This window comes from Styela clava, chromosome 7 (assembly GCF_964204865.1).
Source record: "Styela clava chromosome 7, kaStyClav1.hap1.2, whole genome shotgun sequence".
Taxonomy (NCBI): Eukaryota; Metazoa; Chordata; class Ascidiacea; order Stolidobranchia; family Styelidae; genus Styela; species Styela clava.
Window position 1 is genome coordinate 11,033,624 of NC_135256.1, and position 21,103 is coordinate 11,054,726.

The 21,103-nt window shown below is 35.4% G+C and overlaps 2 protein-coding genes across 5 annotated transcripts in view; both read right to left on the reverse strand.

The window, feature by feature from the left end:
• Window positions 1-931: 931 nt before the first annotated feature.
• LOC120327767 (LIM and senescent cell antigen-like-containing domain protein 1) lies at window positions 932-11,498 on the reverse strand. 3 transcript variants are annotated; one of them, XM_039394125.2, is made up of 9 exons: window positions 11,405-11,498; window positions 7,078-7,240; window positions 6,874-6,940; window positions 6,091-6,283; window positions 4,998-5,075; window positions 3,546-3,686; window positions 2,557-2,708; window positions 2,024-2,099; window positions 932-1,470 (listed from the first exon to the last, which is right to left on the reverse strand). In XM_039394125.2, the coding sequence occupies exons 2-9, from the start codon at window positions 7,234-7,236 to the stop codon at window positions 1,356-1,358; spliced, it is 981 nt and encodes a 326-aa protein (XP_039250059.1). In that variant the 5' UTR covers window positions 7,237-7,240; window positions 11,405-11,498; the 3' UTR covers window positions 932-1,355. The 3 variants fall into 3 exon arrangements, with proteins under 3 accessions (XP_039250059.1, XP_039250061.1, XP_039250060.2); XM_039394127.2 differs by lacking the exon at window positions 11,405-11,498 and adding an exon at window positions 11,018-11,186; XM_039394126.2 differs by lacking the exon at window positions 11,405-11,498 and adding an exon at window positions 8,469-8,875.
• A 3,488-nt stretch (window positions 11,499-14,986) lies between these two features.
• The window catches only part of LOC120327905 (uncharacterized), a 28,400-nt gene continuing 22,283 nt past the window's right edge, over window positions 14,987-21,103 (reverse strand). For both annotated transcript variants that reach the window (XM_039394269.2, XM_039394270.2), the window contains exon 7: window positions 14,987-17,520. In XM_039394269.2, the coding sequence (XP_039250203.2) occupies window positions 17,092-17,520 (429 nt within the window). In that variant the 3' untranslated portion in view covers window positions 14,987-17,091. The remainder of the gene's footprint in view (window positions 17,521-21,103) is intronic.

The following is a 21,103-nucleotide window of genomic DNA, read 5'->3' on the forward strand; positions in this document are numbered from 1 at the left end:
GTAAACTGGGTGCTTGTAATTTGAAATAATAAACTGTGATCATTTTTGGGGCAACAGCAATTACTGAAATGTATAGAGCACTTGAGCAGTGTTGCAGGACACTTTTTTCAAATACTGAGAGTCACTGGATTCAATCAGACAAAGTGTCTCTTACTCATTGACTTGAGATAATTTTGAATCTTTGAAATAGCGAAATGCGTCGACTGGTAATGTATTACAAAATCTATAATCTGCAAATATAATTTCTAATTTTAGTACAAGGCAAGATGGAATTTTGAGCTTCAATGGTGATTTTTTATTCATTCCACTTCCCACTAAAAGTGGCAATTCGAAATAGCATTAACTTGTGACCTAGGAATAGTTTTTAACTGGAAAGAAAGATATAAGATTACTTAGATTTAGGAAAACAGCACTTGAGCGGGTTGAAACCTAAAAATCCAGTACTTTATTCAACTAAGGTTCAAAGATATGTAGACTCAACGAGGCTACTTTTTTATCTCACATCCCAACACCATTAATATTGACATCGTCCTCCCAGCAAAATGTTTGCATATGCTGTTGCTTAATAGTAACTGTATATGCGGGAGGTATCGCAGCGTAAACACTCAGAAGTATATATTTTGCTTTAGGTAAAGCCACTACAGTGTAGTGACTACACAGTACACGATTTCAAAAATTTCTAATGGCACACCAATAAGAATTTCGAAATAATGAAATAAGAAACAAAGAAATAAATGTTATGTAAAAAGATTGTTTAAATTTTGTATTATTAATAATTTAATTTTTTTTCGGCCATAGAAGTACTATATGCCGTTTATTAGAAGAGCATATCCTTGGGTCACAATGTTTTACTTTTTTTAGTTACTTGGAAAAAAAGTTTGAGAACCACTGGTCAAACTGGTACCACCGGATAAAATCATTTTCAATATCACAAGATTAGCAACATCCATTTATTCGAGCAAAAATATACAAAAAAGATTATGATAATATGATCAAAAAGTAAAGAAGGGAACAATAACATACAAAAGTTTTAGAATGACATGCAATGTTAGTTTTTTATTGTACTGTAATACTTGTACTGTATAGACATAATATTTGATCTCCCAAAAGATACAGATGAGCCATAGTTATACAAGAATATACCAACCCAAATAATTGTGGATCGACATTCCTCCAATACTTTATCCGAATTTTCCAACTATAAAAAGTCTGCCATACATGCTAAGCACTTGTTTAAAATATATAGATATATATATAAGTATGTAGTATGCAATGAAGTGATATTGATGCTTGTCTTGCAGGCAGTGAGCAGCTCATCTGAGCAATCTAATCTTCTCAATTGATTTTGATTTCATTTACAACTTTCTCTCAGTTTCAGCGGCCTTCTTCAATCTCTTTTTCAACTCTAGTGGGAATTTTTCATAACATTTCTTACAGACTGGTTTCATGTCGTATTCAACAAATTTGTTCCTGGACAAAATATAGAATTTGTTAAGGCCAACAAGCACAAAAAAGGAGTCATCTGCTTATGCCTGAAACCAATCTCTAACAATAGCGGACGGCAATTTCTTTCAGTCTCCATTTATAGACAGCAGCATAGCTTTAATAATTTTGGCATAACTTCAAAACTAGTTGTACTTTATAGGAGGGCTTACTAAACTTTTAAGCTGGTGCCCCATTCCAATATATTAAAATTTTGCGTGAACCCCACTCCATGTTCGAAGTTTCACAACGCCGCTTCTCGAGGGTTACAATCAAAGTTGGCATTGTTATACCTTCACTGATTCTATGGTATGTATCATTTCCAAATCACGAGATTTATGTTTTGCACTTGTTTTAATAATAAAAAAAGTACATTAGAAATTGATGTACTCTCCGCAACCCCTAAAATTCAGTATGCACCCCCCCCCCCCCCTTTGGGGGCATGGCCCCCAGTTTGGGAAGTCTAACTTTATATGTAACAAAATACCAAGGAGACACACCCAACAATATTGTTTACAAGATGAAATAATCGTTTACTTACTTGAGAGTTAGTTTGGTATTGCAGCACGTACATTGAAAATGATCAACACACCATGATTTGTTCAATGCAGCAACAACTGTTGAATAAGAATAACTTTTTCAGAAAAGTAAAACAACGTATTCATTCATGCATTTACAAGTTTACACAATTTATTAAAACCCGAATAATAAATAACAAAGAAGCTTGTTTAAACTAAGATTTCAGTGTGATATGGCTACACATAAATACCGTGTATACTCGCCGATAGGTCGAGCCACCGTTTGGGTCGTACTATAAGTTTTGTGTTAAAAAAGTTTAATTTAGAGTTGACTCCCACATAAGTTGCACTGAAAATCTTGGTTGCGATATTTTAACCCATACTAACCCTAACCCATGGGTTTTAGCACCCGCATATAGATTGAACCCGCTGATATACACATGGGTTCAAATGTACGGTCACCTAAATTGGGATATGCAATGCCAAATTGCTTTTACCGATAGTAATTACAGGTATAGGTATATTCCCATAAATTTATAAATATCAGTCAACGTACCATCACCATCTATAACACCATTGCAATGATAGCAGATATCTCCAAACAATTGATTGAAGTGAGTTTCACAATATGCCAATCCATTACGTTCATAATGCTTCTGTCCAAGAAATGGTTTCTCACATTGCGCACAGACAAAATGCTCCACATGCCTGGAATAGAATGAATTGAAAATATACATAAATAAACCTTAAATAATAGCAATAATCAATAGATTATGGGTATTCGTTATTTATCAGTAATATATTTCTGTTATCCAATTCATCATAAACCCAAATTTGATTTTGATTAAAAACGGAAAAAACAAAATTTATACAAAATGACACACAAGCAAGAAATTTCGTTGTTTTTGAATTATTTTTCTCTAATTTTAATTTCCCACAAATCCTAATAGTGGATGAAAAATATGAATCATTACCATGAAATTTATGTCACAAAATCAATTAAACATAATACTATTAAACCAAACCAATTCAAAGCATTATATTTCATATGGGTTGGAGATTCATTCGATAAAGGTATAGCTCTATACATACGACATATACATTATGAATAAACCCCGTAATGTCATATTTGTGTCAGTGTATATTGTCATAATAATCACAATTATAATAGTCATAATCTGACAATGATAGCTGCAATAATTAAATGACACATAAGAATTGGTATTCTAATATTTCACTTTGCATTAGATGTAAAACGTTGAAAGTTGATAAAAAGAGTGAAAATAGACATCTTTTCTTGGCAAACATTATCACACTTTTAAGCACAATATAATTATCAGTAATCAGTTTGTGCAACTCAAAATTCTCGTAACACCCAGCAATTAAGTGCAACTTTAATTGCATAGTGTCTGAAGATAATTTAACAGCAATTACAATATCGTACATTATCTTCAACGTGCATTTTAAGAATTATATAAGAAATTATTGATGAAAATGAATCTTATTAGTATGAAGCCTACAAATAAATAATTCTTAAAAACCAACCAGTGTTTTCCCATGGCACTGACAACTCTCTCTTCAATGGGTCGACGACAAGCTCCACAGATTGGAATCCCTTGTTTGTCATGACATGGTAGACAGAATAATTCCCCTCGTAACTCTCTTGCTTCTGCTGTGAGCTCTTTCCTGAGAAATAATGAAGAATATATAACTACAAAAATTATTATTCTATTTCATATATAATAATACTTACTTCTTGAAGATGGCACAATGATAGTAATAAGGATGACTCATTTTTAATTTTTATTTAAATTTCAAAATATGAACGCACTATGTTACAAAAGAAGGAAAACGTCAAAGATGTCCGATAGACCACACACTTTGGAAGAATGAATGAGATTACATATAACTGCTAGAATGATAACTCGCAATATTGATTGAACCATTTGTCTATCCCTATTATACCAGATCTTCTCAAACTGGGGGTCCCGACTATCTGGTGCAAGGTGGCCCAAACCCACGCCCACATGTGGCCCGCCTCTTCATTATCTGTGGCTCGCTTCCATTTTTCATTCAATTTCACTTTTTTTTCAATATATCCTGCATTATTAAAATTTGCTTTATGTCTATTTAAGTTCCTGAGAGTCGCGAAAAAATTGGCTGTTGAAATAAAACTTACTGATGGAAAATGTAACTGCTATGCCTGTCTCTTAAGTCTTAATTATTAGGAAAACTAACCCTGACTTCTGAATTTTCAATACCGTAACTAAGCTACATTAAGTAGGCAATCCTATCTGAAACACACATAACATAGCTATAATATTGACTGTTAACTATCCTACTTATTTCAAGATAGGATACGAGGATGTATATTACAGGATATTCTAATTTTACCAATTCAGATGCACATTTGTTCAAGAATAACAACAAGATTCTAATTTAAGAAATTCCAGTAAGTTTTGCCAAAACGGTTTAAATCATACCATGAGCAAACATAGGTTAATCAATACAATTTGAAATATAAATAAAATGTGAAGTCAGTTGTTACGTTGTCTGGAAATTAATTTGAGAAGACAAATCTCTCTTTATTTAGGGAAATGGTATTCCATGTAACCAACTATATTTAATCAACAAAGTCCTGTATTTAGTAGTAAACTGTAGTAACCAATGACTTAAATTATCGAATTCTTCAAAACAGATCGAATACAATAAAATACTGTCAAACAACCTTTTCTGACTGAAGACTAAAGCAGGTTTAAGAGGAAAATATATCAAAATCTAAAGACCGGTAATGAAACTTGAAATAACATTTATTTTAATTTTATAAAATGTATACTGAAAAAAACACAACTTAAGAAATGTATACTTTTATTAAGAAATGTATACTTTTAAAAAACTTTCATAATTTCCACAGTACAGATATTTCATTGCGGAGAAAATTATTGAGAGCTTACAAAAAAATATGTCTTAATATAGAAACAATGAACAGAGACTTACCCACAATGTTGACAATTGAAGTGGAACGGATGATAAGGTTCACCTTTGAAACGCAACACTTCTTCATCAATGATTGCCCTGAAGAATGATTTAATTTATATTAACAAATATATTTAAGTTCAAAATTATCGTAATAGTCTAATATACAGCATTGCACAACTTCCTAAAATAATTATGAAAATGTGATTACATTCCAAAGGCCCTGATTCTTGAAGTAACACTGTAATGTACAACTCTAATGAGAAAAGTGATATAAAATATTTTAATCATAGAAAAGCTTTTCATCATTGTTACCATATGTGTGATACTTATACTGCATAATATAGTTACTTTTGTGCTATATAGTTAATAGTAATAAAAATTTTGTGGCAAAGCATCAACTTAATAATGTTAATTTTCAAAGCCATACCAAAGAATTTCATTAATTAGATTCGACTTCAATTAGAATTGAGAAGATTATCGATATATAAAAACTGCGGCCTAATGAATTTTTCAAGAGATTTCACCACATTTAAATCAACATTTAATATGTAACCGCTAACCAAGATCATTATCTTTTAATTATTAACCATGTCATGTGGCAATTGCGAAGCGTAATAGATAGTCATTCGACAGACAAGTAAACCACACATTTTGTTTGCATTTTTAGATCAATGCTATATAATGTTACACGTTGATATAAATTTTGAAATCTGAGTATTTTTTTTTTGATATCATCATAAGCAGTAACAAGAATAATTTGTCCGTATTTTTTTTGCAATATATATATATCATATGCTTTGGGGCAAAAAATTTAATCATGAAATGTTTCAAAATAATTGAAACTTGTATTTTTACATAAATAATAATGTACAAGTATCTCCTCAATTCAACAACAGTCGTTAAAAATTGTATATCAATTAATCAAGAAGGCACATTTTTAAGATTTGACAAGGGCACCATTTTGCGTAGATAGACAACTCGGTTCGGCATTGCCTTTCCAATTCTTCACACCATAGGTGAGATGGTGAAATGAAATATGGACCACGGGACATCTACATGCAATGCCCTCGCAGTTTACCAGTAGACCACCACGTGGCGCTGTGTTACTTACTGGCATTTTTGGCAAACATATTTTCCAAGTCCCAATGCCTTTTCTCTGTTGTGACAAGGCCTGCATAAACTTCTGCCCTGATTTTTGACAAATCCAATATCAGCAAGAGTGGCATCACATAGCTGGCAAGTGAAGCATGCAGGATGCCAATTATTGTTCATTGCTTTGATTACTCTTCCGATGATAAATTCCTCTAAATGAAAAAGATCTGGTTTAAAGGCATCCATTTCGAAACATGTGACTATTTTAAATGGTAATTTATTAATAACAATTATGGGTTACTATCCAAAGTAATTCAAGTCTTGATACACGAAAAATTACAGAAATTTATTTGTGTTAGTGAGCAGCAAGATCCTCCCTTGCTTTATATGCATAGGGATCCATCAACCCAAAAGCATAAAAGAAGAATAAGTAACTAGTCCCGTAAAAACTCAATCGAAAGCACAAATCATGGGTAATATGACTATCAAAAGCAAGTTGTTATAAGGTTAAAAATATATTATGTTGACTTCTGCTATATAGTTCCATCAAATCGGTGACTTCTTCATTGATATTTTAATTGTCATAAACTTCTCATAAACTAATATTACAAGTGTTATTTAGTTCATTAGCGAGGGGCAATAATCCGAATAATATTGCGATTCCATAATTTATAAATAAAAAAATAAATAAATAGATAAAAAAACCTATGACGTCACAAAAACTTTTTATAAGGTTTGAATTCCGCAGTACACCATGGTAAAGTGAATAAGATTTACAAGAACTGGGTGGAATAGAACTTACCACATTTTCCACAGCATGGTGCAAATAACATGTGAAAATCATGTTCACAATACTTTACTCCATCATACTAAAAATAAAATAAGAGAAGAGTTAAAAATTATACCAATCAGATATTTATGATTGAATTCGGAGTCGGACGACTTGTGACTCGCGATTAAGAGTTTAGGTACTTCTATCCATCACCGCTTTTTATATAATCTTTACCTCATAAAATAATCCTTCAGGAAATTTGTCGAAACATTGGGCACAAACAAAGCAATCTTCATGATATATTTCACCATTAGAATTGACCATTTGTTCTTGTTCTGAAAATCCTCTTTCACAACGAATACACACGGCATTCGCAAGCTGTATGGACATCATCACGCTAAAAAATGAAAAAAATAGAAAACATTACAATTATGAAAACTACATTTCTTGCTGATAAATGAAACAAAAGATTTTTCCGCCTATAGAAAGATGATAAAGCCGATTGATGGTTAGCAATATTAGTGTTACAGCTAATGAATAAGAGTACACAGCTTCGAGACAAAATAGGAATATATAAAAAGAAAAAACTTCAATGTTACTGTCTCAATGTGACCATCTTTCAGGAGGGATCATTTTACAGCTCTATGGAAAAAACTGTCACAAATGACAATAATTAGATTTAAAAACAATTAATACCATGAACTACTAATCAGTACAAACACTTTAATAAGTTTAAATTTTTGTAACTAAGATACCCAGACAAAGTTCAAATCTAAACATTTTTATATTAGCTGATACTTATCGAGATGTTTGTTAAATTTGATAAAAAACTTTTACTATTGCCAAATAGTTGAATCTTTCAATTGATTTAGATTAGACCAATATAAATAACAGGTTATTTATACAATGTTGTCAAAGAGTAACGTATCGCAGTAATAAAGCAATAGTGGTCTCTGGGCAAATGAATCATTTCTAAGTAACAGCTACTATTCCCTCCTTTACACCTCAGCTATCCAATTCACACCCTATGAATAAGCATCGGTTTCTAGCATCATTGAATTCCCTTTATATCTTCGCAAAAATCAGTTATATAACACAATTTGTTCTCAAAAGTATGCTAAAAGTATCATTCTCTAATTTTAATTTTAAATTTCATATTATGTTCATGATTAACACAATCATACTAATCCATATTACATCTTGTAGCACGAGTACCGCCTGTCATTTCGAAAAACGATATCAGTTAATTAAAAATTTGTTTTACGTCGGCTAAACATTGGCGTTGGTGGTTCTTCAGGCCTGAACGCAAACATGAACCAGCTTTGTAGCCATATCATTCACACCCGAACTCCATACAAGGAACGGAAAAACCTATCAAAACAAGCTACAATTCGACCGTTACGTATCACCAGGCGCCTATTGCTATAACGGCCTAATATATCGACATATACAATCGTGTTATAGATTACTAATCATAAACTCCCTTTTAATAATAAATTGATAAATTGTCACGAATGCGCCGAATCAAGACGATCGACGTATTTCCTGTCATATATTCCTAGACAAATCGCTCGACAGAAAACATATCAAAATAAATGCAAAATTGCGAGTAACAAAATAAACACCTTCCTTCTCCATTTACATGTGGATCCCTTGGCGACTCTTTCCTTCTCTGAAACAAATTGGACTCGTTTATTTCAAGCGTCATATTACGCGACTTCCCTTCCAAACTTGCCATTGGTTGAGGATTTGTTTTCACCGTCTCACTATGACCTCATACACCGACAGACGATGCCACAAAAAGTATTTATTATACAATTTTAACAGAGCGCCCTGCACGGGAAAAAACAACGGCTGCTAACTTTTTGATCGAGTATGCGCTTACAAGAGCTTCAAGAGGCCACACCTTCCCCGCTTTGAGCGTCGAGTAAATAAAAGAATTCGATGTTCCGTATCGTGGAATTTCGAAAGTCGAACGACGATATTGGGTTTGCGAAATAAAACTATCGTCGTAAATGTTTGCCTATAGGCGACAAGCGTCGGACCGGGATAACACCGACCTATCGCTTCAAACATGAACTAGGACAATAAAACTACGGTACGTTGTAACTAGATATCGGTATCTGAAATCTTTCTCGCCCAAAGCGCTTCATTAATTTTTAACTTATTTAATTCAGTTAAACATACCTTATCTCCCAATAAAACACTAGGCCTTTCGATCACTCGACAAAACGAAGCATTTTTAAGAAGCCAAATATGGCAGTTGACTCGCAGACAACGTAATAATTCACTTAATTAATACGTTATCGAAAACTATTAGACAGCTAGAAGAACTATTGCAGCGACATTTCGATTCAGAAATCGTAATATTGATATTCTGTAACAATCGCGCATGAGTTCGCGGCTTAAAGACAACTTTACAAAATTAGAGTTATTCAGATTCAATGCCGTGTCAACACGGGAGTGGGCTGTTTAAAAGGTGCTTTCAAGGGTGAGGATTTTGTGTGTGCGACGAAAGATATACAAAAGCAAAACATCGCCGATCATGTCTATAATTTTGCGTCGAGGTTTATCCGCATCACAACATATCAACTAATAACCGTTATTTCGTTATGCCGGTTCAATGTCGCATAGGAGTATCATTTTGGAAGTTTCACTGTTTTGGTATTATTATATTGAGTTATTATTAACTACAAATATGTCGTCAGGATTACTAATAAAGTCGATTGAGCAGGTGTAAGTCCTCTGCGTAAAACATAGCGTATATATATACGTATATACCGGCTGTATATAATTTCCAATATCGATATAAAATGAGCAATGTCAGCAAGAATAATAAATATAAAGAAACAAGTTTTTTTTTAAACTAGATGAAATTAAATGTTACTGGTGAATTTAAGAGTTTACCAAGGTCATAAGGTCACAAAACAAAATCTTGCTCAAAAGGTATAAGTTAAGTTTTATATTTTTCTTTTCCATTATTATCTGAAAGTTATTTATTTGCAAAGAAATGATATTGTAGTAACATAAAAAAAAGGGTTAATATATTATATTGAATTGATGATTTAACAGATAATGTTGCTGTCGTATCATTTAATGTCTGGTGTTGGTTTTCTTTTTATTGTAATTTTTTCCTATTCTTACAATATGTAAAAACTTAATTTGTGGTCTTCATGGATGGAAAAGAGCTACACAGCATGCTAATTTTTTGGTGGAATAAAAATTAACTTCATCATGGGAATTATTCGACAACTATATACTTGGAATCAACTCTACACCTTTAATGATATTTTGGATTGAATGGGAACTTATGAATTGTTTCCATTTTTTCAATTTTTCAAAAAATTAGTTTGAGCAATCATCTTGTAGAAGTCATTATTGGAATTTTTACAATTTTATAAGTAATCCAATGATGTTTGGGATATTTTCTCAAAGATTACACTAGTAAAACCTCAGAGCCTATTTTATTGAATGAGTCAACACACATGACTTGTGTAGCCTAAATTACAGCCACTGTATCTTTGGGTAACTAGGAAAAACTAAAAAATGACTCTGATCTGACTCGTATCTTTGTTCAGACTGAAGATTCTAGTGATAAAAGTAAGCCTTATAATGTGCCAATTTTCTTCATATCAAATATTTGTTCATGACAACATATGTTTTAGATTACATTTAGTAACTAAATAACAGGTCTACTAATGAAGTGCGAATCTCCCACTCGCCGGCTAGATCATATGGTTGGGGTTGATCATACGAAGACCCCCCCCCAGATTTGGGGGAGGATCTTCATATAATCTTGATAATAAATTTATCTAACATGACTATTATATACCAAATTCAATTCTCCATCACCAATACTCTGTCTTCGTAATTTAGAAACAATATGCCCCATTTTTGAGACATTATAATCTAAAACCTTATTCCAGACTAGTCATAATTGATATTCATTCGATTTGGCATTTGATTTATTCATTGTAGTTTTGGTAATTGGCCCAACAATTCATTAGATGTCGTATCTCCCACTGCAAATATCGAATAGGAATAGATTTGAAAGCCTATTATATTGAGCAGTTTTTTTAGTAGAAAGGGTACTTAGGTAACACAGAGAAAAAATCGATGATTTAGCATAAACATACCCAGCTCTTCCAGATTACGGTATAGCAGTAAAGATTACCTGAATCGACAATCTTGGTCTTAGCCAAAATGCTCAAGGTCTTTTTAAAGTGGCCAGTTCAATAAATAATCGGTGTCTCTAGTAAGATACAATTTCTATATTTGACTCCATCCTAACTTAAGTACTATAACAAAATTGGTCTTATTGGTAGCGGTTCATTAATGAAATAGTATGATTCAAAATTTGATAAACAGTCAAAGTTTGCTGCCCCACGCTGAAATACCCTTCACTTTAAGAGCAAAATTATGGTATGAAAAAACAACTGACAGACTGATGAAGTGATGCCTAAACCCCAAAAACATAAAATAAGGTTCTGCTGTGTTAATGAAATAAGTAAAAAATAGTTTTAATACTAACGAAAACAGATATTTAAAAGAAAAAACTCACCAAATTTCAACTTGAAAATTAGCCTGAGGAATCTTCCAGATGCTGCTCAATCACCAACACGAGCACCACCCAAATTCTAAATAATAAAGTCGTGCGTTAGGCAAAATAATAGCCGCGAGATGTCGTGGTGGGCATTTTTTCACACATCCACATTAATATTTAGGTAAAAATAAGGGAGGGAGACGTAACCGGTCAGCGTATACGTGAACAACCTACCCCAGTACTACGATGGCAAAAAGTGCAGCAACCTCTCGAACAGTGCTTAACACGATCCTCAGAGAGCCGCGCCGATGGGCGGCATAGCTTTACATATCAACATTAATTCCAAACGTTAAAATAAAAGTTGACAAAATTCACAATGTGCATAAGGAAAACGTGTAGTTCTGATAGGACGAAAAAGGATCGTAAGGCCACTTGTTGGGACCGAAAAGCTCTCGTATCGCTGTCCGGCTACGTTCAGCTTTTATCTGGTGATGTAATATTCACAAACTTACAACTGGGCACCTTCATATTATGAAAGAATTATTTGATCTCCATCCAACAGGAAAATCCTATAGTCGTTTCGGGTATATTTCGACACCAACAGCGATGCGTATAAATATACCGGCTAATTTATAATGCACATTACGCTACGTTTTCATTGTTAGTTGCGAATGAAATCTCTGTAGGATCTGATACACCAGGTTTCAATTTTTGCATATATGCTATTTTCATATGCCGTTCGGCCATGCCTAAACCATCACCATTATCACAACCTCGATCAGCTTTTGACGTACGGTGAAAGCGTTTTAGTCAGCTGACTGATAAACTAACTAACTATAACATCATAAGAGTAAATTTCTACTGAATGTCAAGCGAAAATATTTGTCCATTTCTAAGCTGAATGTTTAAATATCCTGTAAAGAAAATTATACTAGCAAATCAAGCAATATATTTTCATCACACTTAATTTTAAGCAATTGATTACAATTCAAATGATAAAAACAAACCAGAAGAAAACGTACAATGCTGAAACATGCGGGATTTGTGTATGTGGAAGTTTCACAGGTGAATTAGCAACATAGTGGCAAGTACCTATAACGGCAATTTAAGAAAAGAAAAAAAACACTGGTGTACCAATTAGCCAAAAAACAAAAACTGAAGAAACAAGGCAATTGTCAGAACACTTTTCAAGAGGGTGAAGACGTAAAATTGTAATTCAATGAGGCAAACATTTTGAAAATGAACACTTATCTGGCAATCATTTTGACACGCCACTGGTTGACATTGGTTATGAATAACCTACCAATTTAGGACCTGATAAATGAAGTACTTAACAGTATTTTATGGTAAAAACAGTGATAATTTCGGACACAGGTGAAAGGATTTGTATGTGAACACGAACATAGATGAAAACAGTGGACAACAATAATAAATGAGACAATAATGAATTCCGTTTAAAAGTGCTTAGTAAAATACATAAAAAAAATGATGTTATCATAATGAAGGTGACAACATGTTATTCAAGCACCACAATTATAATTATAAATAGGTAGTGACAACACATAATGCAATTAAAAGCAAAAAAGCAGTTGAATCTAGGATACATGAATAAAATAAAAAAGTTCAACTATTTAAATTTAACAATGAGGGTAAGAATATACATCACACAAGAGCTTGGAAATGAAATGACAATAATCGAAAGAAATTTATTATAGAAATTAGTTATTAATATTCTAATCAACTAATCAATTTATTTAGATTATTGGGAATTAACCATTAAGACTATCAGGGCTAGGTTTTAGCAAAACCTATCTGGTGATGATTTGTATCAGAGAAAACAGGAGTAAATTTGATTATGAATTGATTCACATTAAAGCAGTGGTTTTCAACTTTTTATGGTGGCACGGAACCCCAATGAAACAACCCAGAGGCTCGCAGAACCCCTGTACTATTATCCAACTATCTTTTATTGCCTGAATTGCATAAATATAAATATATTTAAAAGCAAACCTGATATTGGCAAAACAAAATGACTTACAAGTTGTAGCAAGTTTATCCAGAGTAGAAACCTAATGTTCAAACAAGTATATTGATTGTAGGGTTCAAATAAAAACTGCCAACACCTGGGCTGTGTTGGCGGAACCCTGGGGTGCTGTGGGACCCCAGTTGAAAACCACCGCATTAGATAATGGGGATACAAAATACTTTTATGAAACATGAATTTGGCAATAATTCAATAAACTAACAATGATTGCATCGAAACATATTTTCAAATTTGATTTTATGTGCTTCAAAATTAGTACTGCAATAATATTCGAGCATGATTGGAAAAATAAATCTTGACAAAAATGCACAAAAATATGCCAGCTCATTTATAAAAAAAATACGATTTAATTTAGGAATAAATTCTGCTTTTTGAATTCTTCAAATTATTCTGTACCTCAAGCTTAGGTATAACACAAAAGGCGGATTTTAAAAGAGTACAGATGCTAACGAGATTAAGTAAAAAAATTATAAAAAAGATGTGCAGCTAATCAATATTATACAAATTGATAAAAGTGATCGTGGTCCAAAATTTTAAATTATATTTTACATAATCATTTCACATTATTTATCAGCATATATAACACAGAGAGACATAGAAAAGTACGAGCAGTGATATGCTATGTGCACTATGGTAAAAATAATAGTACGTACATAAACTAATTTGCACATATACAAACTCTATAAAGGTAAAGAAAATACTGCAAATGGGCTGAAAAAGATTCCTATTACCCATATAAGATTTAGGCAACTGATAATGTAGGAAGCAGAATGTTAAAACTTAACGGAATGAATGTTTTCTAATCAAGAAAAGACCAAAGTTTGATTTGTGTGTTTTGGAAGGAAAATTTTACTCAAAATACCAATAATTTACGAAAGTCAACGTGATCGCTCTGAAAAATTTTCTCGGTCGTTTTGGTAAAGGTCCCTGCACCAGTGCAAAGTTTCAGCCCGATCGGCCCGCCAGTTGTCTGGGAAATGCTCGTTCTACGCCCGACTCACAGTATATACTTTCATTTACCATCGCCGAATGGGCGAGGCTTCAAACACGCCTTGACTGACAGCTTGATTGGCCAATAACCGATTCGGGCCACTAAAAGCCCGTTTTGACCCCTTTCCACAAACGCGATCGCTCTGAAAAATTTTCTGGGTCGTTTTGGTAAAGATCCCCGCACCCGTGCAAATTTTCAGCCCGATCGGCCCGGCAGTTGTCTGGGAAATGCTCGTTCTACGCCCGACTCACAGTATACTTCAGAATTGTACCACTAACGCTCGACGAGCAAAATTTCACGAAATAAAAAACCTTATGCACGAGGTGCTTGTTGTTGCCTGACAACCTGCCTCCGTCATCTCGGTTCTCGCTCTTCAGAGTTACCCACCTCCGACCTCTTCAATATGAGTTCATTTCTTTTTCGTTTATATAATAGCAATATACTTTTATCCCACCGTTTGTGGTGTGTGACTTGATTGACGGCCTGATTAACTTGCAACCTCTCTCCGTCCCACAAAACCCACGTTTTGACCCCTTTCCCCCAACGCGATCGCTCTGAAAACCTACCAATTTAGGACCTGATAAATGAAGTACTTAACAGTATTTTATGGTAAAAACAGTGATAATTTCGGACACAGGTGAAAGGATTTGTATGTGAACACGAACATAGATGAAAACAGTGGACAACAATAATAAATGAGACAATAATGAATTCCGTTTAAAAGTGCTTAGTAAAATACATAAAAAAAATGATGTTATCATAATGAAGGTGACAACATGTTATTCAAGCACCACAATTATAATTATAAATAGGTAGTGACAACACATAATGCAATTAAAAGCAAAAAAGCAGTTGAATCTAGGATACATGAATAAAATAAAAAAGTTCAACTATTTAAATTTAACAATGAGGGTAAGAATATACATCACACAAGAGCTTGGAAATGAAATGACAATAATCGAAAGAAATTTATTATAGAAATTAGTTATTAATATTCTAATCAACTAATCAATTTATTTAGATTATTGGGAATTAACCATTAAGACTATCAGGGCTAGGTTTTAGCAAAACCTATCTGGTGATGATTTGTATCAGAGAAAACAGGAGTAAATTTGATTATGAATTGATTCACATTAAAGCAGTGGTTTTCAACTTTTTATGGTGGCACGGAACCCCAATGAAACAACCCAGAGGCTCGCAGAACCCCTGTACTATTATCCAACTATCTTTTATTGCCTGAATTGCATAAATATAAATATATTTAAAAGCAAACCTGATATTGGCAAAACAAAATGACTTACAAGTTGTAGCAAGTTTATCCAGAGTAGAAACCTAATGTTCAAACAAGTATATTGATTGTAGGGTTCAAATAAAAACTGCCAACACCTGGGCTGTGTTGGCGGAACCCTGGGGTGCTGTGGGACCCCAGTTGAAAACCACCGCATTAGATAATGGGGATACAAAATACTTTTATGAAACATGAATTTGGCAATAATTCAATAAACTAACAATGATTGCATCGAAACATATTTTCAAATTTGATTTTATGTGCTTCAAAATTAGTACTGCAATAATATTCGAGCATGATTGGAAAAATAAATCTTGACAAAAATGCACAAAAATATGCCAGCTCATTTATAAAAAAAATACGATTTAATTTAGGAATAAATTCTGCTTTTTGAATTCTTCAAATTATTCTGTACCTCAAGCTTAGGTATAACACAAAAGGCGGATTTTAAAAGAGTACAGATGCTAACGAGATTAAGTAAAAAAATTATAAAAAAGATGTGCAGCTAATCAATATTATACAAATTGATAAAAGTGATCGTGGTCCAAAATTTTAAATTATATTTTACATAATCATTTCACATTATTTATCAGCATATATAACACAGAGAGACATAGAAAAGTACGAGCAGTGATATGCTATGTGCACTATGGTAAAAATAATAGTACGTACATAAACTAATTTGCACATATACAAACTCTATAAAGGTAAAGAAAATACTGCAAATGGGCTGAAAAAGATTCCTATTACCCATATAAGATTTAGGCAACTGATAATGTAGGAAGCAGAATGTTAAAACTTAACGGAATGAATGTTTTCTAATCAAGAAAAGACCAAAGTTTGATTTGTGTGTTTTGGAAGGAAAATTTTACTCAAAATACCAATAATTTACGAAAGTCGATTAAAGTTAATTTGCAAGCAAATGACAGATAGAAAACACTGAAGCAGATATGTGTATTGATTCTTATTAAAAACAACAAATTTACAATAATTAAAATTGAAGAATAAAATATTGTTTCCCTGGATGGAACTGTTGAAGAAACTTACAAGCGACTTTAAAGCATGGCCTTGTGAAGTCAAAATTAGGCATGTTTTTAACTCAAGATTTAGGACTTTCGTTGGTGATAAAATAAGCTGTAATTGCTGTAAAAAAAAACTCAAGTACGGAGCCTCCTTACCAGTTTTATTTCAGAAGGCTTTCTTATGCATAAGTTTTCATGTTCAAATTTGATTTTTTTGGAATCTGAGTCAAGACTATTCTTTACCCGGAATTGAAGTCAAATTTTTTTTAACCCACATTCGATGGTAAATTCCCCCCCATCCCCAAGTCCACAGTCCTGAAAGCAACAGTACATACAAGTAAAAATAACTAGAAGAAAAAATCACTTTGAATCAGCACCAAGAAAAAGAACAGGTCTTTCCTCTCTCTGTTTCCACATTGTCTTTTCATCTGGAGAAGACAATGATCTTGATCTTGCATTAACTTCATTTTCACCTCTTTCAACATTTTCCGATAAAGCAGATTTCAGTCGACCTCTTTTGAAATTATTGCTTTCGTCTGTGACAGGTTCAACTTGTAAGGAACCAAGATGAAAGTTTTCTTTATCCACCATTAATGGCATATTTTCAGCGAGTACGGTTGATGCTTCGGAAGGTGCTAGATTCTCAAGATCACATAGTACTAACTCGCCCTTGTGTTTGTAAGATTTTTCACTCTCAACCTCCTCAGTCAACGGAGCATTTCCGGGTTTCCGAGATTTTCTGTACCTTTTTGCAGACATTGGTCTGGAATCAGGGCTGGATGCAACATCCTGAGTAAATGACATAAAGAGTTATGTATAAAAACCTATACATATAAGTCACAGAAACGGAAATAAGAAAATAATATTCCTTTATCCACCATATAGACTTTCCTTGAGAAAAAGCGCTAATAATTGTCACATTCAAACAGAAAGAATATCGTACCAAGCAGAAAATTTCATGGTCAAAATATAGTCACCTATTTCTTATTCCCACCGCAGGCATAGCGACTCAATTTTTTTAAACAAAAATATGGTATGACAAAATTATCTAGCAATCACATTCAAAATCCAGAAGAGGTCGCTGCGCTACCCGCGAGGGAAAAGGGGATGTCTGTTTGAAATTGTTGTTAACGAAGTAGTGCTGTCGAGGTGGTTATTTCGAGTGGCACGTCGTCACGCCGGACGAATGGCGGAGATTCGTCCGGCGTAGGGCCCCCCGTCCGTGTGCGCCAACTCACATAATTTGGAGGTACCCACTTCCGAGTTGCTCAATGGCAACATTGTTTCTTTTGGTTTATATACTAGCGATTTATTCTAACCTAACGTTTGTGGTGTGTGAATTGATTGACGGCTTGATTACCTTGCAACCTCTCTCCGTCCCACAAAACCCCCGTTTTAATCCCCTTCCTGCGTTCCGATCGATCTAAAAAATTTTCTGTTTCGTTTTGGTAAAAGTCCCTACACACGTGCAAAGTTTCAGCCCGATCGGCCAGGCGGTTGTCTGGGAAATGCTCGTTATACGCCCGACTCCCAGTATACCTCAAAATTGTACCACTAACGCTCGACGCGCCAAATTTCACGAAATAAAAAGTCTTACGCACGAAGTACTTGCTGTTGCCTGACAACCTGCCTCCGTCATCTCGGTTGACGCTCTTCAGAGGTATCCACCTCCGACCTCTTCACTGTGAGTATATTTCTTTTTCGTTTATATAATAGCAATATACTTTTATCCCACCGTTTGTGGTGTGTGACTTGATTGACGGCCTGATTAACTTGCAACCTCTCTCCGTCCCACAAAACCCACGTTTTGACCCCTTTCCCCCAACGTGATCGCTCTGAAAAATTTTCTCGGTCGTTTTGGTAAAGGTCCCTGCACCAGTGCAAAGTTTCAGCCCGATCGGCCCGCCAGTTGTCTGGGAAATGCTCGTTCTACGCCCGACTCACAGTATATACTTTCATTTACCATCGCCGAATGGGCGAGGCTTCAAACACGCCTTGACTGACAGCTTGATTGGCCAATAACCGATTCGGGCCACTAAAAGCCCGTTTTGACCCCTTTCCACAAACGCGATCGCTCTGAAAAATTTTCTGGGTCGTTTTGGTAAAGATCCCCGCACCCGTGCAAATTTTCAGCCCGATCGGCCCGGCAGTTGTCTGGGAAATGCTCGTTCTACGCCCGACTCACAGTATACTTCAGAATTGTACCACTAACGCTCGACGAGCAAAATTTCACGAAATAAAAAACCTTATGCACGAGGTGCTTGTTGTTGCCTGACAACCTGCCTCCGTCATCTCGGTTCTCGCTCTTCAGAGTTACCCACCTCCGACCTCTTCAATATGAGTTCATTTCTTTTTCGTTTATATAATAGCAATATACTTTTATCCCACCGTTTGTGGTGTGTGACTTGATTGACGGCCTGATTAACTTGCAACCTCTCTCCGTCCCACAAAACCCACGTTTTGACCCCTTTCCCCCAACGCGATCGCTCTGAAAAATTTTCTGGGTCGTTTTGGTAAAGGTCCCTGCACCCGTTCAAAGTTTCAGCCCGATCGGCCCGGCAGTTGTCTGGGAAATGCTCGTTTTACGCCCGACTCACAGTATATACTTCTTCTACCATCGCCGAATGGGCGAGGCTTTAAACACGCCTTGACTGACAGCTCGATTGGCCAATAACCGATTCGGGCCACTAAAAGCCCGTTTTGAGCCCTTTTTCCAAACGCGATCGCTCTGAAAAATTTTCTGGGTCGTTTTGGTGAAGATCCCTGCACGCGTGCAAAGTTTCAGCCCGATCGGCCCGGCAGTTGTCTGGGAAATGCTCGTTTCCTCTCCCTCACAGTATATACTTTCATCTACCATCGCCGAATGGGCGAGGCTTCAAACACGCCTTGACTGACAGCTCGATTGGCCAATAACCGATGCGGGCCACTAAAAGCCCGTTTTGAGCCCTTTTTCCAAACGAGATCGCTCTGAAAAATTTTCTGTGTCGTTTTGGAAAAGGTCCCTGCACCCGTGCAAAGTTTCGGCCCGATCGGCCCGGCAGTTGTCTGGGAAATGCTCGTTCTACGCCCGACTCACAGTATACTTCCGAAATCGCAAAGTGACAAAAAATCAAAATGATTGCGCGCAAAGCACTTTTCGTTTATGTACCCATCGATCTATTCTATCCTAACGTTTGTGGTGTTTTCATACGCAAAACTTTCGAAGACCCTGGCGAGCGACTGAGTGGGGTAATTCCCCGTTCGACGGCGATAAAACTTTCATTTAATCATCCTCTTCGAGAAACAAGTGACACTTTGATCGAAAACCCGTTCAAAAGTCTACGAATAGCCGAAAACAAACGAAGCTCGAGTAGGCGGGGTCTGGCACACGTTTAACCACCACAGAGGGCGGGGGGGGCCAGCCCCCGCCGCCCAAAGTACTCGAAAAAATTGCCAGGGATCGGCCAAACGCTCACCCGTCCCGGAAACGCCGTTAAACGGACTCGAATTCAATCGGCGGGACTTGATTGATTGACATATTGACAGGTGACCGCACCCCGATTTTCAACCCCCGTTTTGACCCCCTTCCTCCGACCCGATCGCGCTGTAAAATTTTCTGGGTCGTTTTGGTAACGGTCCCCGCACCCGTGCAAAGTTTCGGCCCGATCGACCCGGCAGTTATCTGGGAAATGCTCGTTACCTACCCTTCGTCAAGGCTACTTCAACTACCACCACCTACGCTCAACGCGCAAGGATACACGACATTTATTGTGACAGAGCAAAAAACGCTCAAAGGTTGCAAGACCATCCAGGGGAGGTCGCTACGCTACCCGCGAGGGGAAATGTATAGAAATATTTTTAGTAAATTAAGAAGCAGATGTTTGTTTGAAGTTTGTTGGAGGACCCGGGTCGTTGCGCCGGACGAATGGCGGAAATTCGTCCGGCGCTCTGCCCCCGACCCCTTCAGTCCATTAAGAAGTTCAAATACCACGTAATAAACTGATCACCCCCGACCGGAGTCGAATTTTTCCAATTTTAAGGTCCGTGATCACTCAACCGTGACGAAATTTTTTTGACATAAACTAGACCTCAACTACCTTGTATGACCCAAATATGGCATCTCTACCTATTACCATTCTCGAGATATAACGTAAAATCACTGGAGCGTGACTGAGGAGATAAGGAAATAAAATTTCTTCCAAAATAGATTCAAATAATTTTTCTTAACATGCCCATGCCTTTACTTTCCTAATAGGTCCTTTCAGAGGCCTGCAATAAGCCAAAATCACTAGACCATGACTGGGGAGTATGAGAAAAAAAATTTCTTGAAAAAAGCATTAAACTAAATTTTCCCAACATACCTATCTATTTTATTTCTCGATAGCTTCATTTT

Bases quoted from the DNA above. Each gene is read 5' to 3' on its own strand.
- LOC120327767 (XM_039394126.2), bottom strand. From the start codon at position 8,581: ATGGCAAGTTTGGAAGGGAAGTCGCGTAATATGACGCTTGAAATAAAC. The intron at 7,241-8,468 runs GTGTTTATTTTG...TTCATTTTTTAG, and splicing joins CATGTAAATGGAGAAGGAAG to CGTGATGATGTCCATACAGC. The intron at 3,687-4,997 runs GTAAGTCTCTGT...ATTATTTCTCAG, and splicing joins TTCAATTGTCAACATTGTGG to GAAAGAGCTCACAGCAGAAG.